Source organism: Rhinatrema bivittatum, chromosome 2 (assembly GCF_901001135.1).
Source record: "Rhinatrema bivittatum chromosome 2, aRhiBiv1.1, whole genome shotgun sequence".
Classification (NCBI taxonomy): Eukaryota; Metazoa; Chordata; class Amphibia; order Gymnophiona; family Rhinatrematidae; genus Rhinatrema; species Rhinatrema bivittatum.
The window spans coordinates 457566441-457593957 of record NC_042616.1 but is presented as its reverse complement, the minus strand read 5'-3'; the positions used below and the strand labels follow the sequence as shown (position 1 = coordinate 457593957).

General features: G+C 47.5%; 1 protein-coding gene across 2 annotated transcripts in view; it reads left to right on the top strand.

The window, feature by feature from the left end:
* SEPTIN3 (septin 3) overlaps nt 1-22840 on the top strand; it is a 54567-nt gene extending 31727 nt beyond the window's left edge. Inside the window, exons 4-11 of one of the 2 annotated variants that reach the window (XM_029590431.1) lie at nt 3728-3856; nt 5879-5960; nt 13796-13933; nt 14810-14927; nt 15284-15379; nt 16478-16574; nt 19332-19383; nt 20830-22840. In XM_029590431.1, coding sequence (XP_029446291.1) covers nt 3728-3856; nt 5879-5960; nt 13796-13933; nt 14810-14927; nt 15284-15379; nt 16478-16574; nt 19332-19383; nt 20830-20968 — 851 coding nt within the window. In that variant the 3' untranslated portion in view covers nt 20969-22840. Of the gene's footprint in view, nt 1-3727; nt 3857-5878; nt 5961-13795; nt 13934-14809; nt 14928-15283; nt 15380-16474; nt 16575-19331; nt 19384-20829 lie in introns of both variants that reach the window. The other variant, XM_029590430.1, reaches the window with a different exon arrangement.
* Nucleotides 22841-27517: the final 4677 nt, after the last annotated feature.

Sequence of the window (27517 nt, the reverse complement as noted above, 5' to 3'; positions counted from 1 at the left end):
TAGTTGGAGCTACGGGAGGCCTCTCACCTTTCTCTGGAGGCCGCTTCGAAGCCGGGGCCTCACCTGACCTGCTTGCCCAGGTTTTGCTTCATGGCCTGGGAGGCCTTCGACGTCCTCAGGGCCTGCCTGAGTCCTGCTTTAGTCTTCGCCTGGACTTCCTGGTTTGGGCCACGCCCTTCTCCCTAGGGGTCGGCCCACAGCTCTTCTCTCCAGTTATAGGGCCAGCCAGGTGTGGTCCATCTGAGCTCCTCCCAGGGAGTCGCTTGTTCCTGTCCTATAAAAGGACTTCCTCTTTACTCAGTCCTTGCTTTGGCAATGGTGCTAGTCTACCTAGGCTATGTCTCCCTTGGACTTCCTGATGGTCCTGCTTTTTCCTGATGGTTCCAGTCCTGATGTTCCTGCTTGCTCCTGATATTCCTGCTTGCTCCTGATGTTCCTGCTTGCTCCTGATGTTCCTGCTTGCTCCTGATATTCCTGCTTGCTCCTGATGTTCCTGCTTGCTCCTGATGTTCCAGTCCTGATGCTCCAGGATGAGGGACCCATGCCTCAGAGTTCCTGCTTCTGTTCCGAGTTCCTAGACTCTTGCTTCTGATTCCTAGTTCCAACTCTGGAGGACCCGAAGGGTTTCCACTACCCTGTGCTGAGTGACTTCCTGAGCTTCTCCTGCTCTTCTCGTGGTCTGCGACCAGCCTCTGGGCTGTGTAGGGCGTGAAGGAGACAGTGTGGTCCATGACTGTCCATTGGGGCCGCCTGTTGGCAATGGATTGGTAGGGTGCCTGAGGGTTCTGCTCATCCCTCTTGTTCCTGTCTTCATCCTGAACTCCTCTGTGCTTTGCTCCAAGTTCCAAGGCCTTGCTTTCTCCGCTTCAGTCCTGTGCCAACCTGACCTCCGTCTGGCCTGCCGCCTCTGCTGCTCCCTGCGGCAGGTCTGAAAGGACTGGGAACGGTCGGAGGACTGTTCAGAGACCACCATAATAGTGTGGTCTCCCGGGATGTGTATGTCGGCGGAGTGGCCGGGACTTGGACCGTCTTCACCACTGCAAGGGCACACCTCACTTCTCTTCCACCTAGAGAGCCTTGGTATGCCAAGCCTCAAGTGCTTGCTGGAGACTGACGCTAGCCATAACAAGGCCTCTATATTGCAGATGCAGGGAATCAAACAGCTTTCAAGGTTTGCCCCCTCCCCTCTGGTTCATGGAGATCCCCGTCACAAGTACACTAATTTGCAATTCCAGCAGCAGCTGGTCAAAGAATCCCCTCCACAAATCCCTGTACTGACCAACTGCTTTACGCTGGGTCATTTTAAAATCCATCCATTCCACTTGCATCACCTGAACCATTTTACTTTGCCACGTTTCTATTGAGGGAATGGAGTCTCCTGTCCAATTCAGTAAGATGCACCTGCAGGCCACTGCTAAAACGCTAACTGAAAGAATGTATTTATATCCTGAGTGTTTTACTGAACTCGGGAATTCTCCCGACTTCCTCTCGCGTGGCAGCAGCACCCCAGTACAGCTGCAAACAACACTTGAAGCACCTTGTCCCAGTAGGCAGACAGCATAGGACCCAGCAAAAAACCCGATATATTGTATTTCCAGGCTCAGAGTGGCATTTAACACACAAAGGGGAAGTGATCTTCATCTTATGCCACTTGACATCACCTATAAGTGCATGGTGGAACAATCTTAATTTCATTTCTCTCAGATTTGAATCTGTAAGATACTGATACAATGATTTGAAGGGTCTCTTAATCCCCTCAGATGAAATATCCTCACCCAACGCAGAAGTCCAGTACTTGCTTAAAGAGTCCAGGTGATGTCCTTGAAAACAAAGCTTAACAGCTTGTGCCATCCCGAAATAGTATTACTTTTAGCAAGTGTATTCTGCACATAATGCAAAAAAGAGATCGCTGCCACAAAGGCCCCGTCCGACCAGAACAAATTAGACAGATAGGGGCGGATTTTAAAAGGGTTCATCCATTCAGTTTGTTTATTATTTATAGATTTAAATAAGATACACAACAATTTATACTCAATTCTTTGCTGAATTAGTAACCAATGTAGTTTGTTAAGGGTGATATGATCAAATTTCTTTCCCCCACGTAAAACCCTAGCAGCTGCATTTTGGAGCAATTGTAGTGGTCTAAGATAAGACCCAGGAGTTCCCAAAAATAATGCATTACAATAGTCAAGTGTAGAAAAAAGCAAAGATTGTAAAACCTTTCTAAAATCAATAAACTCTAACAGAGGTTTGAGCCACTTTAAAATTTGCAACTTAAAAAAGTCTCTAGTTTTTTTCTTTGTCAGCCTTCAATTTAAAATCAGAGTCAATTTAAAAACCAAGATCCCTTACTTGGCTTGAGCATTCAATCTGCATAAAATTGGTATTAAAATGGAAGGTTTTATTAAAAATGGATTTTCTACTTAACAATATTAGTTCTGTGTTTTGGTTGTTTACGATTAATTTCATATGTAGTAGGAGTTGCCTGATGGCATTTAAGTATAATTCAAGTTCCTTTAAAGTATCCTCTAGGGTTGTTTTTATAGGAATTAAAAGTTGCACATCGTCTGCGTAGATGTAATAAATAATCCCTAGTCCTGACAATCATTTACAGAGTGGTAAAAGATAAATGTTAAAAAGGGTGGCCGATAATGCAGACCCTTAAGGAACACTGAATTCGATAAAAAAAAATTTTTGAAAAATAATTTTGTGATTGAACTTGGTAAGATCTTTCAGATAAAAATGATTTAAATCATTCATATGCACTTCCCTTTATACCAATTTCTTCCAGTCTGTGAAGTAAAATTTGAAAATCGACTCTATCAAAGGCAGCTTTTAGGTCTAAAAGCACAAGAATAAACGAATCACCATTATCCAAACCTCACAGAACTGTAGCAGACAATGCTAAAAGCAAGGATTCTGTGCTAAAATACTTTCTAAAACCAAATTTTGCTTTTAATTCAGATTTCTAATGTTATGCTTATTGTTTTATATATTTGTTGGATTATTTATTGTGATTTATTTTAATTATTCTGTTTTATTATGCCTGTGATTTGTTTCATGTTGATAAATCACCTTGAGCATAATGGAAAAGGCAGAAAAAAATTAAAAGGGAGTGGAAACAGAACCTGCAGGTTGTTCGATACTCATTCAGCACACACTGCAGTGACAGGTGTCAATCATGAGGTATTCTGTGTACATGGCAGTGACCGGTGTAATTCGTGCTGATTAATTTCAATGTTAGTAGTTACACCAGCAGCGGTGGGGTAGAAAAGGTGGAGGATCCACAGTGCTGGATCTCAGGTCCCTCCTCCTCCCCATTGCCCCTCTGCCCCTACACAAATATATATTGCAAGAATAGAGAGATCATAACAAGACGGTACAGAAGGGTCAGTACTGGACTTAATTTTCGTAGGGAAGGCAGTACAGCGTGGAGGAAAATGCTGAAACAAAACCAGAAACATATAAAAAAAACCAAATACCAGTCTTGGGGGATAATAGTGCAGGAGCTGCTGGAAGCAGTGCTGGAGCTGGGAGAATACAGGTACAGGAGGTGTGGGTACCATTTCTGGAGCTCAAGGGTGCCAGTTGTAGCACAAGAGATATCCAGTATTAGCAAGAGGGATAGCAGAGCCTGGAATTACAGGTTCCTGGATTATGGTAAATCACATCTGGCACTGGGCGTAGTGGCTTCACTGCAGTTGTGTTCTCTCTCTTGTGATCACAGGTCAGAGCGGGCTGGGCAAGTCCACGTTGGTGAACACTCTTTTCAAATCCCAGGTGAGCCGCAAATCTGCAGGCTGGAGCCGCGAGGACAAAATCCCCAAAACCGTGGAGATCAAGGCAATCAGCCATGGTGAGTGACAGGGGCCAGTGAGATACCGGGAGGTGGCAGGATTTCTGTGCTTCACCCTATGTGCATCATACATGTTCACCCTTGGTGCCCATTTATCCTGTGCACACTTTCACCTATTGTAAGCACAGTTTCAATGTGTCAATTATTCCTGTAACTTTCTCATGGCATGTCTTCTTTTCTGGCTCCCATTAACACCAAATACAACGTGAAATAATGTATGGTAAACATAAATCCCTGATCAATATATCTTGGCAACAGAAACTTTTATTAGAAATGCAATCACAACAATGGTGTATATCGGTCAAATAATGTGTGTTTGTGTTGCCAAGATATATTGATCAAGGAATTATTTCATGTTGCATTTGCTTTATACGTGTGTGCTATTTACTCCGCCCTTCCTGTGTCCCATTAACACCAGCCAGGTTTTCCCTAGTTTTTCCTAAACTGGAATTAGGAACCTCTCTGTCAGGCAAATGCAATAAGATGCCAAGTATACACACACAATAGCAAGGGGCAAAATCGGCCTGAAGCGTGTCTATTGTGCATGTATATTATGCGTCCAGAATTGTTTTTTCTTCAAGTCATAACATTGTACCTTCATTCTTAACCACCGCAAGCAGTATGTATTTAAGAATAAAGGTAGGAACCACACAGGACAATATTTTTGTAATTCCTCCTGAGTCTTTGACTTGCAGATTAATTTAACACCAGCTCCGGGACAGGAGGTAAATTTGCCCTGTTAAAAAGTGCACATTGGATGCCCAGCGATTTTCTGCATTGGGGGTAACAGCTAAGAGCCTCACCTGCATGGAATTTACATGTGATGAGTGTTATCTGCTATGCCGTTGCTTGGACATGCTGATCTCTTTATTGCATCAGTCCGCGTGGCTGGGAGCAGGATGCAGATCCCTGGGAACTCCTTCCAGCGCCGGCTGGAAGAGGCATTGCTATGCAGCTGAACGTGGCAGAACCATGTTCCTAGAACACGGAGCCTGTGCCAGAAGCAGGAGCTGGGCGCAGACACACCAGGGATGATCTTGCTGTGCCCAGCTCCCAGCAAACAACAACCCAAGGGTAGGGGGAGCGGACAATGAGTGGGCGGAAAGACTTCCATTTGTCACTAGATGGCAGAATTTCAACACAGATGACCAAAAAGTTGGGTAGATTGAAAAGCCATATTGCAGGCACGCAGTGTTGCCAGGAAACGTTAAATAAATACCATTGGGAGGAAAAATAAATTGTCACTTTAAAAGTAGAAATATATATTGGTTCCTTTATTGATTCCTTAAGACTGTGGCTGTGCCACGGTTTCTTTTCTCTTGAGTGGCCTCAGCCTTCTTCTGAGTTTGGGTGGCAAGGGATCCAGGAAATTGTGGTTCATGATGTACCAGCAACTGGGAGGAAACCTTTTTTTTGCTTGTTTTTTTCAAGTTTATTTTTCATCCATAGGTGCACGTCTACAACAGCGTTATGCTCCTGTGGCTGGGCAAATCAACACAGGTGCTCTTTGCACCAGCTGTGCTAAAATGGTATTTTAACAGAAAAAAAATAATTCTGGATCATCCTAGTAGTGCAATGTGGCTTAATTTTGGTCATCAGACACCCCACCCCCCTCCCTCCCCAAATCTGGAATATGTATGAGCTATATTTGCATATATCACCAAAAAAAACCCAACATCCCAAGTTCACACTATTGTTGGTAGTCTCAGCGAAAGACAAAGCTCACCCAGGCACGGAGACGTAATTACCCCTCTAGTCCCTAGAGGTGCACCCTCCAGAGCAGGGGTAAGGCACACGTAAGAAAGCTGTCACTATCGCTCCCACTGCCCGTGCAGGATCTGCCCTGGGGATACATGTTCTTACACGTTTCATTAAATGTTACAGGGGGAAAAGATCAGCTCACAGCAATCACATGACGTCCAGAATGTAGAGGCTCCGGTTTACAAATGTTTCTGTACAGTACGAGGAGGAATTTTAGGTTTTGCGGCACTAATTGTGACAACCTCCATCTGCTTCTTGCAGTCATCGAAGAAGCTGGAGTAAAGATGAAACTCACGGTGGTGGACACTCCGGGCTTCGGGGATCAAATCAATAATGAAAACTGGTCAGTTCCCAAGTGTCTTCCTCTCCCACTGCAGATCCCCGCCCCCCTCTTCCTGCCTTTACCTGCCAGAGCTTTCTGTCTCGCTCCTCTTTACCTTCATTTCTTTCTTTTCTTTCACAGCTGTGCTGTTTTTGAAGTGTCCTTATCATTTCCTCTAAATTTGCCTTTTCCTGCCTTCATATCTTTCTCCATTGGGTCCCCTTTAGGAAAACAGCTAACATGTTATCAAAGGAGATATTCTGCCACTGGCTACTCTCAGATGTGGATTTATCCACTCCAAATAAATGTATTCTTGTTCAGGGCAGGATTGCTTCCAACAGAACCCATTTCGCCCATTTATTTATTTAAATGATTTCTATTCCGCTGATCCACTAATCTCAGTGGATTACAACCAACATACAAAATAAAATATTCATAAAATGAATATACAAACATTCAAATAAATAAACAAAAACCAATTATAAAATAAACATAATGAAATATAATAATATGCATATCTGATTGCTTGAAGCGCCAGAAGATTGATCTGAAATGGCCGTTCTGTTTACAACCAGGATCCTTTGGTTCAGAAAAACCCATGTGTGCACCCCACACATTCATTGGCAGTTGCTTGATGGGGTAGAAGTCTAAAGGGAGCTCCCATCTCTAGAGCATTTAGCCATCATTGGAGTGATCCCTTAATTTCCACTGTGACCCTCACCGGTGCAAAGACCCAACTGAAGAATCTGTATTTGAGGTTGGTTAAAGGAACCTCATGAACTCCTGCTGCTATATAACCCAGGACAATCAACAGTTCCCTGACTGGGATTTGATCTTTTTGTAGAAGCCCTTGGATCAAGATTTGAAGGCAGCACATTCACTCCACCAGAAGAAACATTCTCTCTTCCAAAGTCTATCCATACCACTATGAACTTGATCCTTTGGTTTGATTTTTTGAAGTTCACAATTAATCCCAGTGATTAAAAAAAGTTGGATCATCTTCTGCAGGAACTGCAGTACTCCCCCTGGGAACACCCCAACACTAGCCAGTTGTCCGTGTATGGGAAGTCACAGATGCTTTGATGACAAAGATGTGTTGCTACTACCACCAGGCATTTGGTAAAGACCCTTGGGGCTGCTGACAGCCCGAAAGGGAGCACTTTGTATTGGTAGTGAGAAGAATCCACCATGAAACAAAGGTAACGTCAATGGACATGATGGATGGGTATGAGGGCATATGCATCTTTCAGATTCAGGGTATACATCCACTCTCCCATTTGAATAGAGGGCAGAATAGTGTGGAGGGAGTTCATTTTGAATTTCTCCCGCAATAGGCTCTTGTTCAAATTTTATAAATCCAGGATAGGCGTCAATCTCCTAACTTCTTGGGATAAGGAAATAACTGGTCAAGAGGGACAGGTTTTATTGCCAGCTGGATGAGAAGTGACTCCTCCTCGAGATACAACTGAATCAAGCGAGATGGATCCAGATTGAGGGTTGAACAATGAGGTAGTGCTAGAAGGTAGAAGTTCAAATGATAACGAGACTCCACACGCTTGAGGACCCAATGGTCCTTGGTGATCAAGGGAAGAAAAATGAATCTTTTATTATTTTTTTCCTCCCCTGAAAGATGGTGTCTCACACACTCTTTACTTTTACTCTATTGCATGACACTGGAATGTTCTAGAAAAGTTTAAAAAAAAAATCCAGTCTTGGTGGCAGTTTGCATTGCTGTCAAAGAGATAACCTTGTCAATGCCACAGCACTTGTCTCTTCAAAAGTGATGGTCACAGTCACCCACCTGTTGCACCAGGATCTCCATGTCCTCAATAACCATGACAATCTCCCCACCTCCAGTCCACCCTACTTCTTGCTCGCAATCACTCTCGCAAGTATCCATTACCAGGACCTACCTTACACGTAGGCACTCACACACATACACACACATCTTTAAGCCTACCAAAAAAAAATCAAAAGACACCAAAAGTCCAAAGGAATGTTTTCTTTAAAAAAAGAACAAAAAGAATTATTTTTGTTTTTGCCCTGACAGGCAGTCAGGAAGACGACATGATGGCCTTGGTCAGGGGGTCCAATCTCCACCCCCAGGAGGCCTCCTTCTCCTCAGTGATGGATTTGAGCAGGTGCTACCACTAGACGCACTGTTAGTGCTGGCGTGATGCCACACCGCCACCCCAGTGAATCTCTGAGCCCCGGCGCATGCAGAACACCCATGCCTCCTGGATCTCTGCTTCAGTGACGTGATCTGATGCAGTCAGCACAGGGGCTTAAGACCATACTCTCATGCCCCAACCCCCATACAGGATAGCCCAGAAGGGGTGGGGCCTGGCGAGCAGTCCTTAGTTCCCCATGCTCACTGCATCAAAGGATCGCATCATTATAATGGAGAAGGGGTGTGGTGGTGAGTTCTGGAGGTCCAGAGCGGAATTGGCAATATGTAAGGCAGCAGAGCCAGGACATTTGCTGCCCCACAGATTTTGCTACCCTGGGCACAGGCCTAGTAGGCATGTGTGTACATACACACCTGTATCCCCTCCCACTGCTCCCGAAAGTATGGGCGAGTCTGAAAATTTCTTTTTAAAAAAGGGACGGTCATTCAGAATGGCTTCCAGAAAAGTCATCAAAGGATATAAACTCAGAAGCAAGTGATTTTTGTTGAATTACTCAAAACCCTTCTTAGCCACTCCCCATATGGGCCTTAAGTTCTGTAATACCCCCTCTCATCAAGAGAGGAGACCACATTTCCCAGTCGTATGGAGCACTGTACCACACTGTGCTGGGAGGGGGGACACGGGTTCTGTGAATTGGGGCCGAGAAAACTTCTGCAGGGCCACTAAGAGGTTCAAAAGTCCACAAAATATAAATCAGCCCACACCAAAGTGTGGGTAGACCCCCAAATTAATGCTGTTTTTCCCTTCTGGGAAATTTTTTTTTGTAATCGATCCATTTCATTAATTCTTTATTGTTAATCACCACGAGTAGTAGATCTACTATTCTCTGTGGTTCCTCCTCTATGGAGGAGAACAGTATTTTGGAGTTTTTTCATAAGCCCATGACTTGCAGAATGACTTAACACTAGCTCTGGGGCTGGCATTAAATTTGCTGCATTAAAAAGTGTGCATGCGATGCCCGGTTATTTACTGCATCAGGGGATAATAGCTAATAGTCTCACCTACATGGAATTTACCTGTGATGAGCGCTCTCGGCTACGCAGTTGTTTGGATGCGCGTTTTGGACATGCTAATCCCCTTATTGCATCAGGTGTTAGTTTAGCACATCCAAAAAGCACGTCCAATTGTTCGTTAGCTGTGCGCACGTTATTGCGTCGGCCCCTCTATGTGGGTTGGTTGGGATGAGATGGGGTGTGGAGCTTCTAAATACTGTAACAGGAAGGGATCTAAGCCATACGTTCCAGAAAATGTTGATAGGTGGAGTTGGGAGATCTAATTTCTGTTCAAGTGAAGGCTGAGCAATTGCCTCGTTTATTTTTTGGGGGTGCCAGTTAGTATTCAGCTGGGAGATTTTACTCTGTCTGTCGCATCCCATGAGTTCTGAGTATTCAGTATTTCTATGCCTCCCGAATCTATTCCTGTGCATAGTGACTGGCTGTAAAACCAGAAATAAAGTTGAGCGTTTTGGTTTATATGATCGTGATGTGACTATGTCTCGATGCTTTATCAAGCCAGCACTAAGGGGACAGCGCATGGGGCTTGGCTTCGTGGAGGGGAGTGTTTTTTTCTGAACAGTCAAGAAAATTGTGAGCGACCCCTGCCATTTTCTATCCAGGTCCCACTTCACGATCTGCCCAAACCATAACGTTGAACCCGCAAAATAAATGTGAGAGTCTGACCTCTTTCACCCAATGTCAGCACCTTTCATTATTTTATGTGCCCCGGTGTAGGTGGGGATTAGAAAAGAATGTGCTCTAAACAAAAAGTAAAAATTAAGTCCAGCAGATGCAAAAAAGCAGAACCCCTCCCCCCCCCCCCAAGAATCAGTTCTTCTTAAACCAGCAGATATCATAAACAGATCAGACAGTCCTTACACAGTGACAGTGTAGGGGTATTGGGCAACCTAGGCGAGCCTTCATTCTTGTGCCCGCTCCCTTACACAGCTGCCTAGCAGTGGCAACCCTGGCACAGCCTCCCTCTCTGCCAAGTCCTACGTTCCCCCTCCCTTTGTCCCTGTCCACAGTACCCAGCATTCCTTCTCTCTATCCTCCTGACCAGCATCTCTCTCTTCTTCTCCCCCTCACTGCATCCTCCTCTTTCTCCCCTCCACTTCCTGCTCAGCACATCAGCATCACTCCAATCTATTTGCCCCCTTTTTGCTATGCCCAGAATCCTCTCATCCTTTCTCTCCAACCCACCCTCTTCTGCCCAGAACCCTTTCACCGTAATTCCCCCACCCACCCAGAGACAAATTTAGGATTTTGCTACCCCCCCCCCCCCCCCAGGCACTATTGCTGCCGTTAATCACTCCCCTTCCCTGTAAAGTCAGACAACAGGGAGCAGAAGGGCTAAGGCACAACAGCTCGTTGTGGCAGCTCAGGAGTAGGTTCTGTGGCAAAAATTGGAAACTTCTGAAATACATTGGCAAACATTTCCATCTTTTATATTACATTATAAAAAAAATTAAGACATTTTCCAACCTTCCTTGTGTCTGTATATATTTTTTTTTATTGGGTGAGGAAAATGGATCTTAAGTATCAGTACAAGGAGGAGATCTCGGGGAAGAAAAGGAGAGGTTAAGAGGACCAGTGTTGGGGAGAAGGGAGGAAAACTAGGAATGGGGTGAAGAAAAGGTGACAGGACTGGGGGGATGGGAGGGAGGAGTATCAGAAGGAAAGAGGAGGGGATGGCAGGAGGAGAAGTAGAAAGCCTGCTGATGGGGAAGATGAGAGATGACTAAGATCAGGAATCTGAGATGGGGGAGAGAGGTTCTGGGATTGAGGAAGGTGAGGAGGGGGTAGGATATGTTTGGGGGGGTCCAGGATCTGGAGAGAAAGGAGAGCAAGGAAGTAAAGCTCTAGGATCTGGGGGATAGAATCCAAGATCAAGGGAAACAGAATCTGAATTGGTGGGGGAGGAGAGGGGGGAGGAAAGAGGAGTCAGGTATCCCTACTGTATTATGGCCCTGATGTCCTGCACCCCTTGCATACCCTCTGTAAACTCTCAATCTAGCATAAACACACACATACATAACCCATCAACAAATCCCTTTTCTTTAACACAACCAAAGTCCTCTTCCCCCCACTGATGCACTCTCATCCCCCGACCTGTCTCTTCACCCTAATGATCCCCATTCAGCCCCTCTTAACCTCACCAAAATAATTTCTCTTTGCTCTGTGTGTTCTATACTCACTCCTTCTACTCCTGTTCCCTGCGTGCTGCCTGGGAAGGGAGGAGCTGGATGAGGAAGCAGAGGGCTGCTGAACTGAAATTCAGAATAGCTGGAAGGCAGAACATTTTCAGCCTGCTGCCCCTCCCCTCCAATTTTTGCCGACCTAAGCACAGGTCTAGGGTGCCTATTGACAAATCCAGGCCCACACCCACCCGGTTTCTCTCTGTCTCCACTTCTCACATCTACTTAGCATCAATTTCCTTCTCTTTTATGGTGCCATGCCCTAAAAATGGGTAAGCAGCCCCTCAAGTCTGCGAGGGAGTCGGTTGAACCGTTAGATGATCAAGGGATTAAAGGGGCACTTAGGGAAGATAAGGCCATCGCGGAAAAACTAAACAAATTCTTTGCTTCAGTGTTTACTGAAAAGGATGTTGGGGAGATACCCATTCCGGAGATGGTTTTCAAGGGTGACGATTCAGATGAACTGAACCAAATCATGGTGAACCTGGAAGATGGGTAGGCCAGACTGACAAACTGAAGAGTAGTAAATCACCTGCACTGGATGGTATATACCCCAGGGTTCTGAAAGAGCTAAAACATGAAATTTCAAATAATTTGAAGCCTGAAAGGTGTCCAATGTAACCCTGATATTTAAAAAGGGCTCCAGTGGTGATCCGGGAAACTATAAAGCAGTGAGCCTGACTTCAGAGCCAGGAAAAATTGTGGAAACTGTTATAAAGAATAAAATCAGAAAACATTTAGATAGACATGGTTTAATGGGACACAGCCAGTATGAATTTACCCAAGGGAAGTCATAAGAACATAAGAACTTGCCATGCTGGGTCAGACCAAGGGTCCATCAAGCCCAGCATCCTGTTTCCAACAGAGGCCAAATCAGGCCACAAGAACCTGGCATTTACCCAAACACCAAGAAGATCCCATGCTACTGATGCAATTAATAGCAGTGGCTATTCCCTAAGTAAACTTGATTAATAGCAGTTAATGGACTTCTGCCTCACAAAATCTCCTACATTTATTTGAAGGAGTGAATAAACATGTGGACAAAGGTGAACAGGTAGATGTGGTGTATTTGGATTTTCAGAAAGCACTCGACAAAGTCCCTCATGAGAGGCTTCTAAGAAAACTAAAAAGTCATGGGTTAGGAAGTGATGTCATTTTGTGGGTTGCAAACTGGTTAAAAGACAGGAAACAGAGAGTAGGATTAAATGGTCTGTTTTCATAGTGGAAAAAGGTAAACAGTGGAGTGCTCAGAGTTCTGTACTTGGACTGGTGCTTGTAATATATTTATAAATGATCTGGAAAGGGGTACAACAAGTGAGGTGATCAAATTTGTAGATGACACAAAATTATGCAGAGTAGTTAAATCTCAAGCGGATTGTGATAAATTGCAGGAGAACCTTGTGAAACTGGAAGATTGGGCTTCCAAATAGCAAATGAAATTTAATGTGCACAAGTGCAAGGTGATGTATATAGGGAAAAATAACCCTTGCTGTAGTTAAAAAAAATGTTAGGTTCTATCTTAGTAGTTACCACCCAGGAAAGAGATCTAGGCATTACAGTGGATAATAGGGATGTGAATCGTGTGATCGATCGTCTTAACGATCGATTTTGGCTGGGGGGGGGGGGAGGGAAATCTGATCGTCATGTTTTTTTTTGTTAAAAAATCGTAAATCGGGGGAGGGCGGGAAAACCGGCACACCAAAACAACCCTAAAACCCACCCCGACCCTTTAAAACAAATCCCCCACCCTCCTGAACCCCCCCAAAATGTTTTAAATTACCTGGGGTCCAGTGGGGGGGTCCCGGCGCGATCTCTCGTTCTCAGGCCACGGCTGCGTTAATAGAAATGGCGCCGGTGGCCCTTTGCCCTTACCATATGACAGGGCAAAGGTAGCACCGGCGCCATTTTGGTTCCATTCACCCGATGTCACGAGTGCAGGAGGTCGCTCCCGGACCCCCGCTGGACCCCCAGGGACTTTTGGCCAGCTTGGGGGGGTCTCCTGACCCCCACAAGACTTGCCAAAAGTCCAGCGGGGGTCCGGGAGCGACCTCCTGCACTCGGGCCGTATTGCCAATATTCAAAATGGCGCCGGCACTACTTTTGCCCTCACTGTCATGGAAAGTGATGTCAAATGCTGGGTGGCACAAAAGGGGGCGGGGCTACCATGATGGTTCAGCGTGCCCAGGGCAGTCATCCCAATTTCCTCCCCCCTCTCCCAGGGATGAGTGTGACTCTCTCTCTCTCCCCTAAACTCAGGAGTTCATTGTGTTCTGCCTCCTTTCATCTTTGTTTGTCTCAGTCCCTATCCTTGTTTCATCTCAGCCTCCCTTTTTGTCCCTGGCTACGACTTTATTCTACTATTACTATTCCGTCCTCCCTCTCTGTGCCCTTCTGCCACCCTCCTTGTGTTTTATTTTCCATTTCTCTTTGTCCTGTCCTTACCGGTTCTCTCTCTCTCTGTTCCTCTTTCACAGCTGGGATCCCATCGAGAAGTACATCAATGAGCAGTATGAAAAGTTTCTTAAAGAAGAAGTGAACATTGCAAGAAAGAAAAGGATCCCAGACACCAGAGTTCATTGCTGCCTCTACTTTATATCACCCACTGGCCACTCGTATGTATAATCTGTTCTGTAAATTACCCCTGGCCACCTGTGCATATATCCCGCAGCAGCATCCACAGACCATACGAGTGTATTTACATACTAAGGCATGTACTAGATATAGGGACCTTTATTTTCAGTTTTCATTTTATTTTTCCTGGAATTTCAACGTTATAGCAAAAAATGTATATATCAGTGGAAAAATGACTTTGTTATTGCACGCAGGAGAAGAATCATTTTTCCGCTGTAGTTTTTTGTTTTTGCTATAACATTGAAAATCCCAGGAAAAATAAAATAAAAACTGAAAATCGAGGCGCCTAACTATGCATTCCCTACAAGCCAATAGCATGTGCATGGATTCCTGTGAAAAACTGGCGCCGTCTTCATTTATACCTCGCAAGCCGCGTGAGCATGGACGCCACCGCCGTAGGGGGCCCTCCCGTTTGCTTCCCTTGCTCTTTCCCTGCGCACCTACTCGATGACTAGAGACCCCGTGTAGAAACCGGAAGGGGCAGAAGAGGCCTCGAAAGTCTGTAACCTTCCTCTGCTGTGGAGGGAAGCACGCGCAGCTTGGGGGCAATGGCGGAGACAGAGGTCCTGGATGCACGTGGACAAGAAAGGAAGATCAGGGAGGGGAGACCGGGGGTAACAGCTCCGGGATGGTCAGCAGGCAGCCCTTCTGTAGGGATTTACTTTGGTGATATAAAAAAAAAAAATATATATATATATATGATTGGAGAGGGAAGGATGAAGGAATGGAAGGAGGGCGGGCAATCTTCCTGAAACGTAGGACTTTCTGGGGCTCTAACCTGACGTGTGGGGAAGAGAGAGAGAGAGAGGGAGGAAGGAACGGCGCAAGTTCACCCGGGGCCCTCTCTTTGGTTGCAGCCTCCGCCCGCTGGATCTGGAGTTCATGAAACATCTTAGCAAAGTAGTGAACATCATCCCTGTCATCGCAAAGGCTGACACCATGACCCTGGAGGAGAAGATAGAGTTCAAGCAGAGGGTGAGTGAGTAGTACTGCCAGCGTGGTCCCGGCCGCATGAGGCAGGCTCGTCTTCGGTACCAGAGGGAGGCGCTGCGGGTGCTTAACCCTCCCAGTGCTGTCGCTGCAGGGCCAAGTGCAGCGACAGCACTGGGAGGGTTAAGCACCCGCAGCGCCTCCCTCTGGCGCTGCGGGTGCTTAACCCTCCCAGATGCCCCCCCCCCTCCCAAGTGCCCCCCCCCCTGGCACTTCCCTGCAGCGTCCTTCCAGGGGCCGACGCTGCAGGGAAGTGCCAGGGGGGGGGCGCTGTGGGGGGCGAAGGCTCCACCCCAAGGCACGGATTCATTTGCTCACGCCAAGCGCTCTTTTCCAAGTAGGTGCGCAAGGAGCTGGAGGTGAACGGGATTGAGTTTTACCCACAAAAGGAGTTCGACGAGGATCTGGAGGATAAAACGGAGAATGACAAGATCAGGGTAAATTCTTATGTTTCGCCTACCTCTTTAAATGGTTGTACCTGAATTCAGATCACGGAGGTTTAGCGAGAAATGCCGGAAAGGAAGAGGCTTACTGATTAACAACCGGACATGCTGGAAACACTATCAGAAGTGGCATCATGTACAAGCGCACACACTAGAGATAATTGGTTGAGGTGATTAACGATCTTACCATCTGAATCATTCAGTTTGCAAGAGTCTTGTCAAAATTGTCCCTTTGCGGCAGATAATTAATAGGATTTAAAAAAAAAAACAACAAATTGTAACTTAAAAGTAAAATATTTACTTTATACAAGAGATGTCCCTCTGCTCACCTTTTGAACTTTTTGAAGCAATGCCCAGTATACAATAAGCAAAATTTTCTTTTAATAAAGGCCATGCTTTCTAAGGATATGGGACAGCCCCACAGAGAAGCCCCTTTCTGTTAGGAAGGGTACGTGGCCTTTCACCACTCATACAATTCTCTTCCCCATTCAGATGCAAGACTGATTATCCTCCTTCCTGAGGGCCATAAGGAAGGGATCCAGCGGTGCCCAACACAAACACATATTGTAGGCCACATAAGCCTTCATCCTCTCCCCCCCCCCCCCCCAATACTCTTCATCCTGATGGCCATGATCAGAGCCCTATTAATCACAGTTCCTGTAACTCTGTAAAGCAAGTGTCAAAGGCTACAGGTACTTCCTAATTTCTCTAGACGGGCGACAATCGAGGAGAAAATTGAACACTGATGAAGCTCATTCATTTCCAGTCTTCTTTTAGATTTGCAAGGGCCCTTTACTAATTGATCCTGCCGGCGCTCTTGCTTTACTCCAGGCAGACTCGGCAGGAAACTGAAGCTTTCTGGGATGAGATTTTCTTTAAGGAACACTTCAACACAAGCCAGTGCACTGCTAGTGATGTAAAAGTGGAGACACTGTCCTTCCAGGGCTGATGCTGCAGGGCAGTATAAGGAGGGGGGAGGGGGACACTGCATGACGGGAGGCGCTGTCCTTCCAATGCTGACCCCCTACAGGGCAATGCTGATGAGACGTTGGGTTGGTCAATTTATGCATCTTTCCTACTTTTCCGCAGCAGGAAAGCATGCCATTTGCAGTGGTGGGCAGCGACAAGGAATTCCAAGTCAATGGGAAACGAGTCTTGGGTAGAAAAACCCCCTGGGGCATCATTGAAGGTAAGAGGTCCAGAAGTGCACAGTGGTTGTTTCAAAGAACTGCATGTACCAAGTCAAGGGAACAGCTCTTTGCTACAGGTGAACGCTCTTTCTGGGCCACCGCCCAAATCTAATGGCCCAGTGCAGGGCTTCCCAAACTAGGGGTCAGGGCTCCAATGGGGTCACAGAACCTTTAGCTGGAATCACAATGCCTCAAAGGACAGAAATCTTCAGGCACATTTAGTAGTAGAAGTCAGCATGGGCCCTTTCAGCCAGCATGCTCTCTCACGGGGCCAATGCTGACTTTCATTCCTAATGCTGTCGCCAGTTGCAGACCAGCCGTGAGGGGAAGGATGGCCTGAGTGTGCCCCCTGTCAGCGGCCTGCCCTCTCTTCTTACCAGTTGTGTCCTCCACTTTTGGTTCAGGCTCAAAAGGAAAATGTTGCTGCTGACCCTGACTGGATGGGGGGGGGGGATGTTTTAAAGTGAGTCTGTTTGAAGGGAGGGATCGGATGCAGGAGGGATTTGAGGGTTGGATCAGCTGGAGAGGGATTGGCTGTGGAGGGTGAAGGGATATGTAACAGGGGAGCCAGGGGAGAGATGAGATCAATTGGGAGGGATATGAGTTGAGGCTGGAAGGTGAGAGAGAGGAGATAGGTGAAAAGTTGAGAGGGAGGAGCTAACAAGAGGATCAATTGGGGGTTATAGAAGTGGCTGGAAGGGGAAAAAGGATCAGCTGGGATGATATGAAAATGCTGGATGAGCTGAGAAAGTGGCCTGCAGAAGAAGATCAGGGAACAGAGTGTCCTTGATCCCCTGGAGCAGTTGACAAGGGGTAGAAGGGGCTGCCAGACCCGCGGGGCATAGGTCAATGTTTATGGCATTACCCGCTCATAGTCCAGGAGTTGCCTGACCCTAGGGGCTCTGGGCAGATAAGGCAGTGACAGTCCAGGAGACTCGAGCACACTCTCAATCAGGAAGGGCTTGAAGAACAGAGGACATTGGGCAGCTAATTTGTTCAGAAAATCTTTACTAAGCTAGCATCTGGCATGTGTGCTGTGGGAATTTTTCAATTAGCTGTTTTTGGGTCTGAGATTCAAGCTACCTCCAGGTTGGTGGGTGGCGAGGTAGCTCTCTCTCCGCAATGATAGGAGATGTTGCACCCTAGCTGCCACTCGGGCACATCCTCTTAGTCTTTTTTTTTTTGTGTGTGGTTTTTCCGGGTGTGTCCAAGAGGGTGGTCATTCTCTCACTACATGCAGGGCATGGATGTTTAGAAATGGTGACATAGAAGGTCTCCATAGCAGTGGCCTGGGAACTGGTACCTGGGTGGGTTTCTGTGGATCCTGGTGCAAAGGTTCACCATTCACGTGTCATTGGTAGCAGAGTCCCAGCAAAGGTGGTCAGACTGCTGGGACTGAATCCTCTCCTGGCACAAGCAGTCCCTGAGACGGGGATCTGGTCGCTGCTGAAGTAGCAGATGCAGCCACCGAGGAGGAAGGCTCAGGAGAGGAAAAATAGCTTTCTCTGTTTAGCCTTCGGACTTCCCTTGTGGGTCTGGTCTGCCCCTCTCTCACCTCCTCTGATGCATAATGCACAGACCCAGACCCTCATCCAAAAACATGCTGCTTCCCTGCCGCTCTCGCGAGGTGGGTTATCAGGGAGCGGCCCTTAGCGGTTACAGGTGGCAAAACGCCCCATCTGAAGCTTTGGGGAGTCTTAGTGACAGAGGAGAGAAAAGAATGGGGTCTAACCCCGCTAAACTGAGAAGATTAGGGGATTGTAAACCCAGAGGAGGCAAAAGAGAAAAGAACTAGGAAATAAGTCTCTGGCTGTGAGGAACGGAGAGAAAACTTAACCAAACAATATACACGAACTAAGGAAAGTGAGAGATGCGGATCCATCCCTAACTGAAAACTAAAATCTGTTGGTGCAGCTGAGAAAAAAAAAAAGGAAGAAACAGAAAGATGAGTAAGAAGTTGAATTTAAAAGGGCACATGAAAGCCTTAAGAAACAAATGACAGGAGGGTGCTGACATCTCGCTCAAATGTGGATTTGGTAAATGCATGACTAATACTTTCTAATATGCACATATGCGTGTGTACTGCCAATACTGGACTCAAGCTTGAAAAAAAAATTGTATTTAATAAGTTTAAGACAACCCAACAAATGAAAATAAAACACCAAAAAACCCAAGAGGGCTGATACTGCAAAGCGTACACAAAAAAGTCATCAAATTATAGGTCCACGAAAAAAAGCAGCAAAATTAAACCACAAACACGGGAGCTCGAGACAGGCTCCACCTCCCTGTTGCACTGGGCCGGTCAGGGATTTGGAGTTTAGATTTGATTATTCACCTTTCCAAACCCGAGCTCAGGTGAGTTACATTCAGATAGGGGAGGCAGTACCCTGCCCCGGAGAATTTACAATCTGGGTTTGTACCTGAGGCAGTGGAGGACGAAGTGACTTGCTCAAGGTCACAAGGAGCCTCAGTGGGAGAAGCAGGATTTGAACCCTGGGCTTCCCTGTCCTCAGCCCAGTGCATGCAGTGGCGCAAAGCCAGAAATGGATCAACCTCTCCTGGAAAAAAAACAGAGAACCAGTTGGCAGCCCTCCTCTTTTGGCAGCACGGGGGGGTCTCGTGACAATCCTGCATGTGGAAAAAAACCCAACCTGCTCCTGCCACTGGCCCTTGCCCGGAGAGTCCACCCACGTCATCAAAATATCTGGCCTGGGGCACACATTCACTGACTTTTTTTTTCATTCTTCTCTTGGCAGTTGAAAACCTGGCACACTGTGAGTTTGCTCTTCTGAGAGACTTTGTCATCAGGTGAGTGTGAGTCACACCCTGTCCCGAGCCCCAGAACTTGGGCAGAGAAGCTGTGAAAATGGTCTCATATTCTCCTACACCTAGGAAGGCATCATCTTAGTTATCAGCCCTCGTGGCACTGCAAGGATCCTTTCCAACTCCCACCTGCTAATCCGGAAATCACACAGGTGCCGTAGGTCAGATAAAACTGATGGTGATTTCAAAGGAAACCAAACTTTCTGTACTCTAGACTCTTCCCTCCTCTAGAAGGCTTGCATTTAGAGCAGCATTAGCCTACATTTATCACTGTGCTTCCTGCCGTCCCACTTACACGGGTAGTGGGGACCTGAGTCCCGTGTATGGGCTCACAGAGATGGAGAACTGAAAGGAAAACCAGGCTAATGACAATCCACTTCACCCATCACGCTGGGGGTTCCCAGTTTACTTGCATTTATTTGAGACAGGTGGTATAAATCTAGGAGTGAATGTAGCAGATATAGGGCCCTATTTACTAACTATTTTTCCCACAGACACAAAAAGGGAGACAACCTTTAGTGAGAGGGCCCCATAGTGTTCTATCCAGATGGAGGGTCTGCCATGAAGAAGTACAACCCGGGATTCCTCCAATTCCTTTAACTCTGTCTCGGCTTCTTCTGGCGTCCTTTCACTTAAAGAAAACAGGAAATTCAAAGGGAGCTTACTTCTGTTTCTTCTGGAAAGGGGATCCAGCTAACTTTGCTGCACTCAGGCCCTCTCACTGCAGCAAGCGGACCTGAAGAATTCTCTCAGAAGGCACAGGACTGGACTGGCTCACTCTTACAATAGGGGGTGAAGTGGGATCAGGGTTAGGTTAACAGTTTGCCTTATATTAAGCCAAGGTTTCCTGAACCCCCTCCCCCCGCCCCCGATATCCACAACGAACATGCACGAGGATAACATCATTGGCATATGTTAGAAACTCACCATATGCCAATTGATCTCATGCATGTTCATTGTGGATCCTGAAACCTTGACTAGCTGTGGGGTCCTCAGGTCAGGTTTGGGAAGCTCAGTGGAAGGGCCTGACAGCAATATATATGATTAGAGCTCTCTGGTTGCAGATACCACTGGTTGCAGATACCACTGCTTTCCTTTTACAACACGATTCACTCTGACTGGGTGAGTTTTGTTTGAAGGAAATAAAGCAAGTAATGATCAGACTGCCCGCATTTCCACATACCTCGCAGGTAGTTTTTACCTGCATGGTTTATCAAAATAAAAGAAAACTGCCTGGTAGTTTATTGTCCTGCATGAAGTACTCGCACAAATCTGGCCTGACCTTTGATGCGGGTACTTTTAAGGCAAGCCTTGGTGAATAATGTTGAATCACCCGTGCGAGCACCTCCCCCCCACCTCCAGAGATGAACAGGGAAAAGTACCGGGGATGCCGATTTCACCTCCTTTTCCTCCCCCTTTCCCTCCTGGCAGGACTCACTTGCAAGACCTGAAGGAAGTGACGCACAACATCCACTACGAGACGTACCGCGCCAAGCGGCTGAACGACAACGGGGGGCTCCCGCCCGTGAGCACGGCCGAGGGCAGTGAGGCCTCCGAGAGCAATGTGTGAGAGCCACCCCCTCCCCTCACCTCCTTCCCTCCCCCACCTCCTTCCTGCAGCCCGCCACGGAAGCGCGCCCATGCGCTGGAGCAGCCTGCGGCACTCGAGCCGCCCGGACCCTGGGAGCCTCAGGCGGGGGTGGCGCCAGCGCCCAGCACCTCTCCTCTCGTGCATGTGGTTTTGTGGTTTCAGCTCGGTCTGCCTGGGCGAATGGGGAGGCCGGGACTGGCCTCCGAAAAAAAAGTCACTGTGCCGCAGCCCCGGGATCTTACGGAGCGGAAATGTCGGTCACCGAGGGAGGTGGAATATGGGATGGCGGTTAGGGGGAGATCTGGGGGAAATCTGCGCCTCCCTCCATTCTGTAAATATCCAAGCATGGATCCAGACACCAGACGTGTGGTGCAGGGGATGGCATAAGATTTCCAACGGTGCGGCCGTGTTGGGCTAGTCCAGCTTTTACTGTGAGCTTAATCAGGAAAACCTGAGGGGGCTTTGCCAGCAAAGGGTTAGCCAAAAACCTCTTGCCTAAGTTGTAATGGTCAAACTGCTATTCAATGGGAGTCTTAAGCTATTTCTTGTCCATAGGAAGGATGCTGGGCTTCAGGAAAGGCAGCATTACAGCCAGATCATGAAGTCTGACAGCCACCTCCCCTCAGGACAGTATCTGCAGTACCCAGGCCTCTGCCACTCTCCTCCCCTGTCCATATCTGGTTTATGTTAATGTCCTCAGTGCCATTACAGTCTTGTTACTTACCACTATAGATACTTTTCCCCCTTTCAGCTTCTCCATCACAACTCCAACAGGGAGCTTAACAGCGCACACCACCCCAGTTTAGGTCACTTCCTAGCCAGTGCAAGTTAAAATGTAGTAATCTGCTTATTTATGCCTTTCTGGGCCCAGGGGGAACTTTTTCACCCCCACCTGGTTAAAGCACTGGCCTATTGATCCTGGGGCTGTGATAAAGATCCACAGAGCGACTACACTAAACCATGACGAGATTTTATTGAGTTGGGAAAATCAGATCCTAGATTGAAATTCAAAAATCCCAGCTGCAGTCGGACGTCTGGCTGAATCTTGGTTAAGGGCAATTATTGCAATGTAAAACTAAGCTGATTTCTTTTTAAATGCCAGCCAGGCAGCCTTTGCCCTTCCGTCTGTCAGAAATGACCTCAGCCTGTGTATGTATGTATGTGTGAGGTTGGGGAGTTTGGGCACCCCGCCCCCGATAGGCCAAACCTCAATGGACACTCGTTCTTGGACACCCGGGCTCTCGAAATCTGCTGTCCCCGTCCCTTCATCGCAGCCCACTGTATTTTACATTTTGTGTTTGGTGCTGGAACGATCTGGATGAAGCTTGTCTGCAACAAGAAACAAGGCTGGATGTTCCATTTTACACCATCTATTAGTGCTTCTGTAGTTGGTCGGGAGACCCAGTGGGTGTAGGTAATCATTCGCACCCGCAAAGCTGACTTTGCTATCCTCACCCCTGCCTCCCTCCCTCCGCTGCCTTCACAATAACACCACCAAAGGACTCCAGCATGTTCCCCAACATCGTTCTTTTTTTTTTAATTGTCTCTTCCCAAAGTATTATGGGAGTTGTAGTCCAGTTGTAGTAAAATAAGAAACCACACGACTAGAAATATAGGCACGTGTCTGGTCATTTTTCTTTCCAACTGCGGCTCATTCCAAGGTTGTGCTAGCTTTGTCCCAGTAAGATCTGAGCGCAGGAGGAGTATAGACAGCGCTGCTAGCAGTCAGGGCGAAACAGTAAGGACGCGGTAGAAAGAGTGCCGCGCGCACAGTTCGGATCACCTACCGCTCGATACAGTATTTAAATGGCATGCAAATGCAAGCCGCGTCCAAAGCGCGTCCAAGAAGCGTCCATGAAGCGCAATCCATTTTACTGTATAGAGCGCTATACAGCGCCTATACAGTATCCTGGGTGCGCTGGTACCTGTCATTTCACATGTCACTTCAAATGACAGGTACCAGGAAGTGGATGGTTCTCCTATGCTCGGGCATCGGGGATTGCCAGTCCTCTCTCCCCCCCTCCCGAAGCAAGGCGAACAGCGAAAATCGACTTGACATGTTATTAAGAAAATAGAAATTGTAACTAAAGTAAACTTACTGCATGCTTCCAGCAGCCCCAGTCCTCTCTCCCCTCCTCCCGAGGCGCCCACCGCGGCTCCCCTGCCTCCCGGGGGCAGCCGGCGGCAAAAGCGGCTTCCAGCAGACCCGCCGGCAAAGGTGCATGAACGCACGTCCAATTTGGGCGCTCAAGGCACCTTCGCTGGCTTGAGCGCCCAAATGGGACGTACAGGCGGTGTGAGCTCATCAGGCCAAAAAAATTGCACCGGCAGGCAACTGGAAGATTGCCAGAGCGGCGGAGCCAGGGCCGGGGGGGGGGGGGGAGGGGGCGGGGCAGCGGCTCCCCTACCTTTCCTGCATGCGGGGCAGCTCCGGCTCGCCTGCCTGCCTCCCTCCGTTCCGCCGCTCACTGCCTCCCCAGCGCCATCTTCCAACTTGTGACGTCACCCCTGACCCTTGAGCACCCAAACGCCAGCGAAGGTGCATGAACGCACGTCCAATTTGGGCGCTCAAGCAGCGAAGGTGCAATCTTCCAGTTGCCTGCCGGTGCAATTTTTTGGCATGATGAGCTCGCACCGCCTGTACGTCTCATTTGGGCGCTCAAGCCAGCGAAGGTGCCTTGAGCGCCCAAATTGGAAGTACAGGCGTGCGTTCATGCACCATCGCCGGCGGGAGCTGCTGGAAGCCGCCTCGCAGAGAGCGCCCGATCCGCCCCGGGCTGCTGAAGCGGGAGAAGAAAGGCTGAAAGAGAAAGTGAAGGGACATTTGTGAGTCAATGTCCCTGTCCCTGTCAGCGCGGGCCCGTACGGGAGACCGACACCCATGGACGCGGCCAGGGCAGGTGAGCGGGGGCTGGGGGAAAGTTTGCCCGTGAAATTTCACGGGCAAACTTTACCGCCTACCCTCTAACGCAGGGGTAAGGGTAGGCGGTAATTTAGCAGGTTAAAGATGTGGCTAAACTGCAGGTTAAAAAGGCGATAGTCGGGGCGCACGTTACTGTATGGGAGGGAATAGCTAATCGGAGCGTTTACATCTCATATACATGCTGCGGGCGGAAAGGGTTACCCGTTGATTTAAAGAAGCGGTAAGGATGGGTTATAAGGGATAGTGAATCGCGGTTTGGACTTACGCGGCCAAATTGCGGGTACAAAGCGGGTTAGAAATGGGGTAATCGCGGCCGCGCTTTACTGTATCGGCCTGAGAGGCAGCTATATTCACCATATATATGAAAAAAGGGGCTACTCGTGAATATATATATATATATATATATAAGCGAGGATGAAAATGAGGCTACTCGTTTTTAAGTTCTCCAGCATGATCCTTTCACCGGATGCGAACACACAGTGAGGACACAACCATCGGAAAGCTGGGAGACAGCTGGGCTTGGGTGTTACGGGCATTTGGGTAACATTCAATCCAGACCTTCTTCCCCACCGCAAACAGTCACAGGTAGGCCACGCCAGAGACAGCCCAAGAGAGAGAAACAATCTGCCCGCCCCCACTCAAAGAAAAACCCAACGAACGCCGCCAGACGAACGGCAAGCCTGAGAAAAAAAACAAAATCTCTTCCATTCCCCAGGACCCTGCAGGGCTGTGCTACATACAACACAGCAGGAAGCGAATCCGGGAGACTGCAGGTTTTACTGATCATTGGTAACCTCTGCTATTTACAGCACCAATGGCAAAGAACGCAGGGCAAAATCTGATTGTCTTTACATCTTTTTTCTTCATCTTTTACTGCTTTCCCTTGTTCTCGCCACTTCCTTCCTTCTCCATTCTTTGTAATTTATGTAAAAACTTGTGTAGCCTGTGTCAGTGCTAACAGTTACCCTTTCATTGTGATTTTCACGCTATTAATTGTGTTCTCGATTTGCCAAACGGATCTACACATATCTTATCATCGTCAGGACTGTTTCCTGGATTTTTATTTTTTTATCATCCTGTGATAATATAGATTGATGTTGCATTAAAAACGCCTGTTTCAATCTGCCCTGCGGCTGCCTCTCTCACTGCATAAAATGATTGGCTTTTATACAAGGGTCGGACTGAACAGATCCAGTCCATGTGTTCTGCTGCGGAGATCCCTGGCAGTGCCCCAGTATCCGAGGGCAGTCCCTTGGCTAAGATCCAAGTGCAAGTTTGGCGCTTTGAGCTGAGGAAGGGACTTTGGGCTGGAAGTGAGAATTTGTATAACTCCCTTTGGAGAAAGGGACAGGATTAACACTCTGCCACCCGACCCACCAGCTAACCCCTCCTGCTTAAAAACAAAGAAACCACAGTCCCTGCAGTATTATTACACATTGCCAATGGGAAGACAGTTGTAACAATTTGGCTGTACTGCAATGGAAACAAATGGAAACTAAAACAGCTGAACCAACAGGATACACCCTATTTAAAAAAAAAAAAAAAAAAAATCTTGCTTTTGGACAAAGGAAAATTTAAGGGAATGTTTCTTACAGCAAACTTTATTTTGGCCTGGAAGCGGCTTCCAGCTCAATAGGAACCAGTCCCCATTGGCCCCTGGTGCCATGAACCTTCATTTAGAACTTTCCAGGGATAGTTTCCCTACCTCTATATCTCCCCTCACCCCTCAGCTCCCTGGGGAACTGGGTTTTCATGAAGCCTAACTCCAGCCAGTAGGTGGCAATTGTTGAAAGATGGCCCAGTCTCCCTCTTCCTGGGGAGCAGAAGGCCTGAGGCTGGGAATTCAGTTCGGGGGTCTCATGTATGGCAATGTGCAGCAGCTGTTTTCCCCCAACACAGGGCATTAACCAGGCAGCCACACTGCCAACCAGTGGCTCAGAGCCCCCATTTCGTTTCTCTTTTAAGTTGCTGAAAGAAGTAAGTTCACACATACACACGAGCATAGAGGCAGACAACCCACACCCAGACCAACAGAGAGCTCAACAGACACAGATAGACAAAGACTCCCTAAGCGCCCTACATTCAGACAACATCCAACAAAGCATCGGTCTGTGCAGTTTGGGCAAACAAGCATCGGGGTAACTTGCTGGATGCGGCGATTACTACCCTTAACCATAAGCCTTATGCTCACCTTTTGATGTAACATTGCTCTCTGCATCAGTGAAAGGGGATGGCAGGAAATTTGAATCAAACAGTTACCAACAAGGTTGATGAAACAGATAAGTTTGGGAAAATAAGTGTGGGAGCTTGCTGGGCAGACTAGATGGGCCGATTGGTCTTTTTCTGCCGTCATTTTCTATGTTTCTATGTAACTTAGACACAGACACCCCACAGAGAAACAGAAATCCAACACCCATACTGGCACAGAGACATTAGACATACCGCACCTAGACAGAAGACAGATACAGGCATACACGCACCACACGCAGACACAGAGAGAAAACTCAGGCAGACGGCCACATCACACACACAGACATAGACCACACACACAAATAAAGCATACCAGACAGACACACAGGCCAAATACCACAGTGGTAAGGACTGAGAAAAAAAATGCCACCAAAATTTTTTAGGAGCTGAATACAACTACATCCCACCTTGTCCAACTTTTTGCTTCTTTTTTTATTATTTTCATTAATTTTTCCTATTTTTCTCTTTTTTTTTTTTTTTTGTAGTTTTTTTTCTTATGTTTTCATTTGCTTATTTTGCTGTTTTACACTTTTTGCCTTTATCTTCCCTTCCCAGCTCCTTCCTCTCCTATCCAACTCCTTATTCTCTCTGCCCATTCCCCTCCCCTAACTCACCATTTCTCCCCCATCCTGGGATGGGCAACAGTTGTGATCTCTCTGTCCCTGAATAGAGACCCGGCAGAAGCAAGAACTCCTCCCAGGCTGAGGCCTGAGGGTGGCAAGCTCTTCCTGGGTTGTGGAACACCGCAGTGGCTTTTCCCGTGGCCATTTCTGATGCAGAGTAAGTGGATCCCCCCACCCAGCTCCACCAGTACAGAAGCAGCTTCTCTCCATGGCCCACCATAAAAGACCCATGGCATGCTTACAATGGTGAAGTCAGTACATTCTGGTAGCCCCTCCCCCTACCTGAGGAGCTTGCAGTGCCTCTAAAGCACCAAGACTCGACATTGAGGCCATTTTTTTTCCTTTCATTAGGCTCCCCTGGGGGGGGGGGGGGCCTGCCCCCAACCCCAGTTTGCTCACCACTGCTATAAGGATCACACATCCTACTGCCAGACTGGAGTGAGAAGTGAGATCGTGTGTCTAATAAAATAGGAAGGCAAGGTGTAATTAGATCCAGAACTAGCAGAGGTGTTTTGCTCTCTCTCTCTCTCTCCCCTCCCCCAGCTTCTCCGAAGATCCCTTGCAGTGCGTAAGCCTGTGTGCATGGCTATGCACCCAGGAAGCGGCTCCCTACCTTTCTGAGCTGCTGGGGTGATAACTCATTTGGGAGATCTATTTGGAATGAAAGTGCTTCAGATATCTAAAAGATAATTGTTGCACAAAGGTGAAAAGCACACGTTTAAATAACCCGTT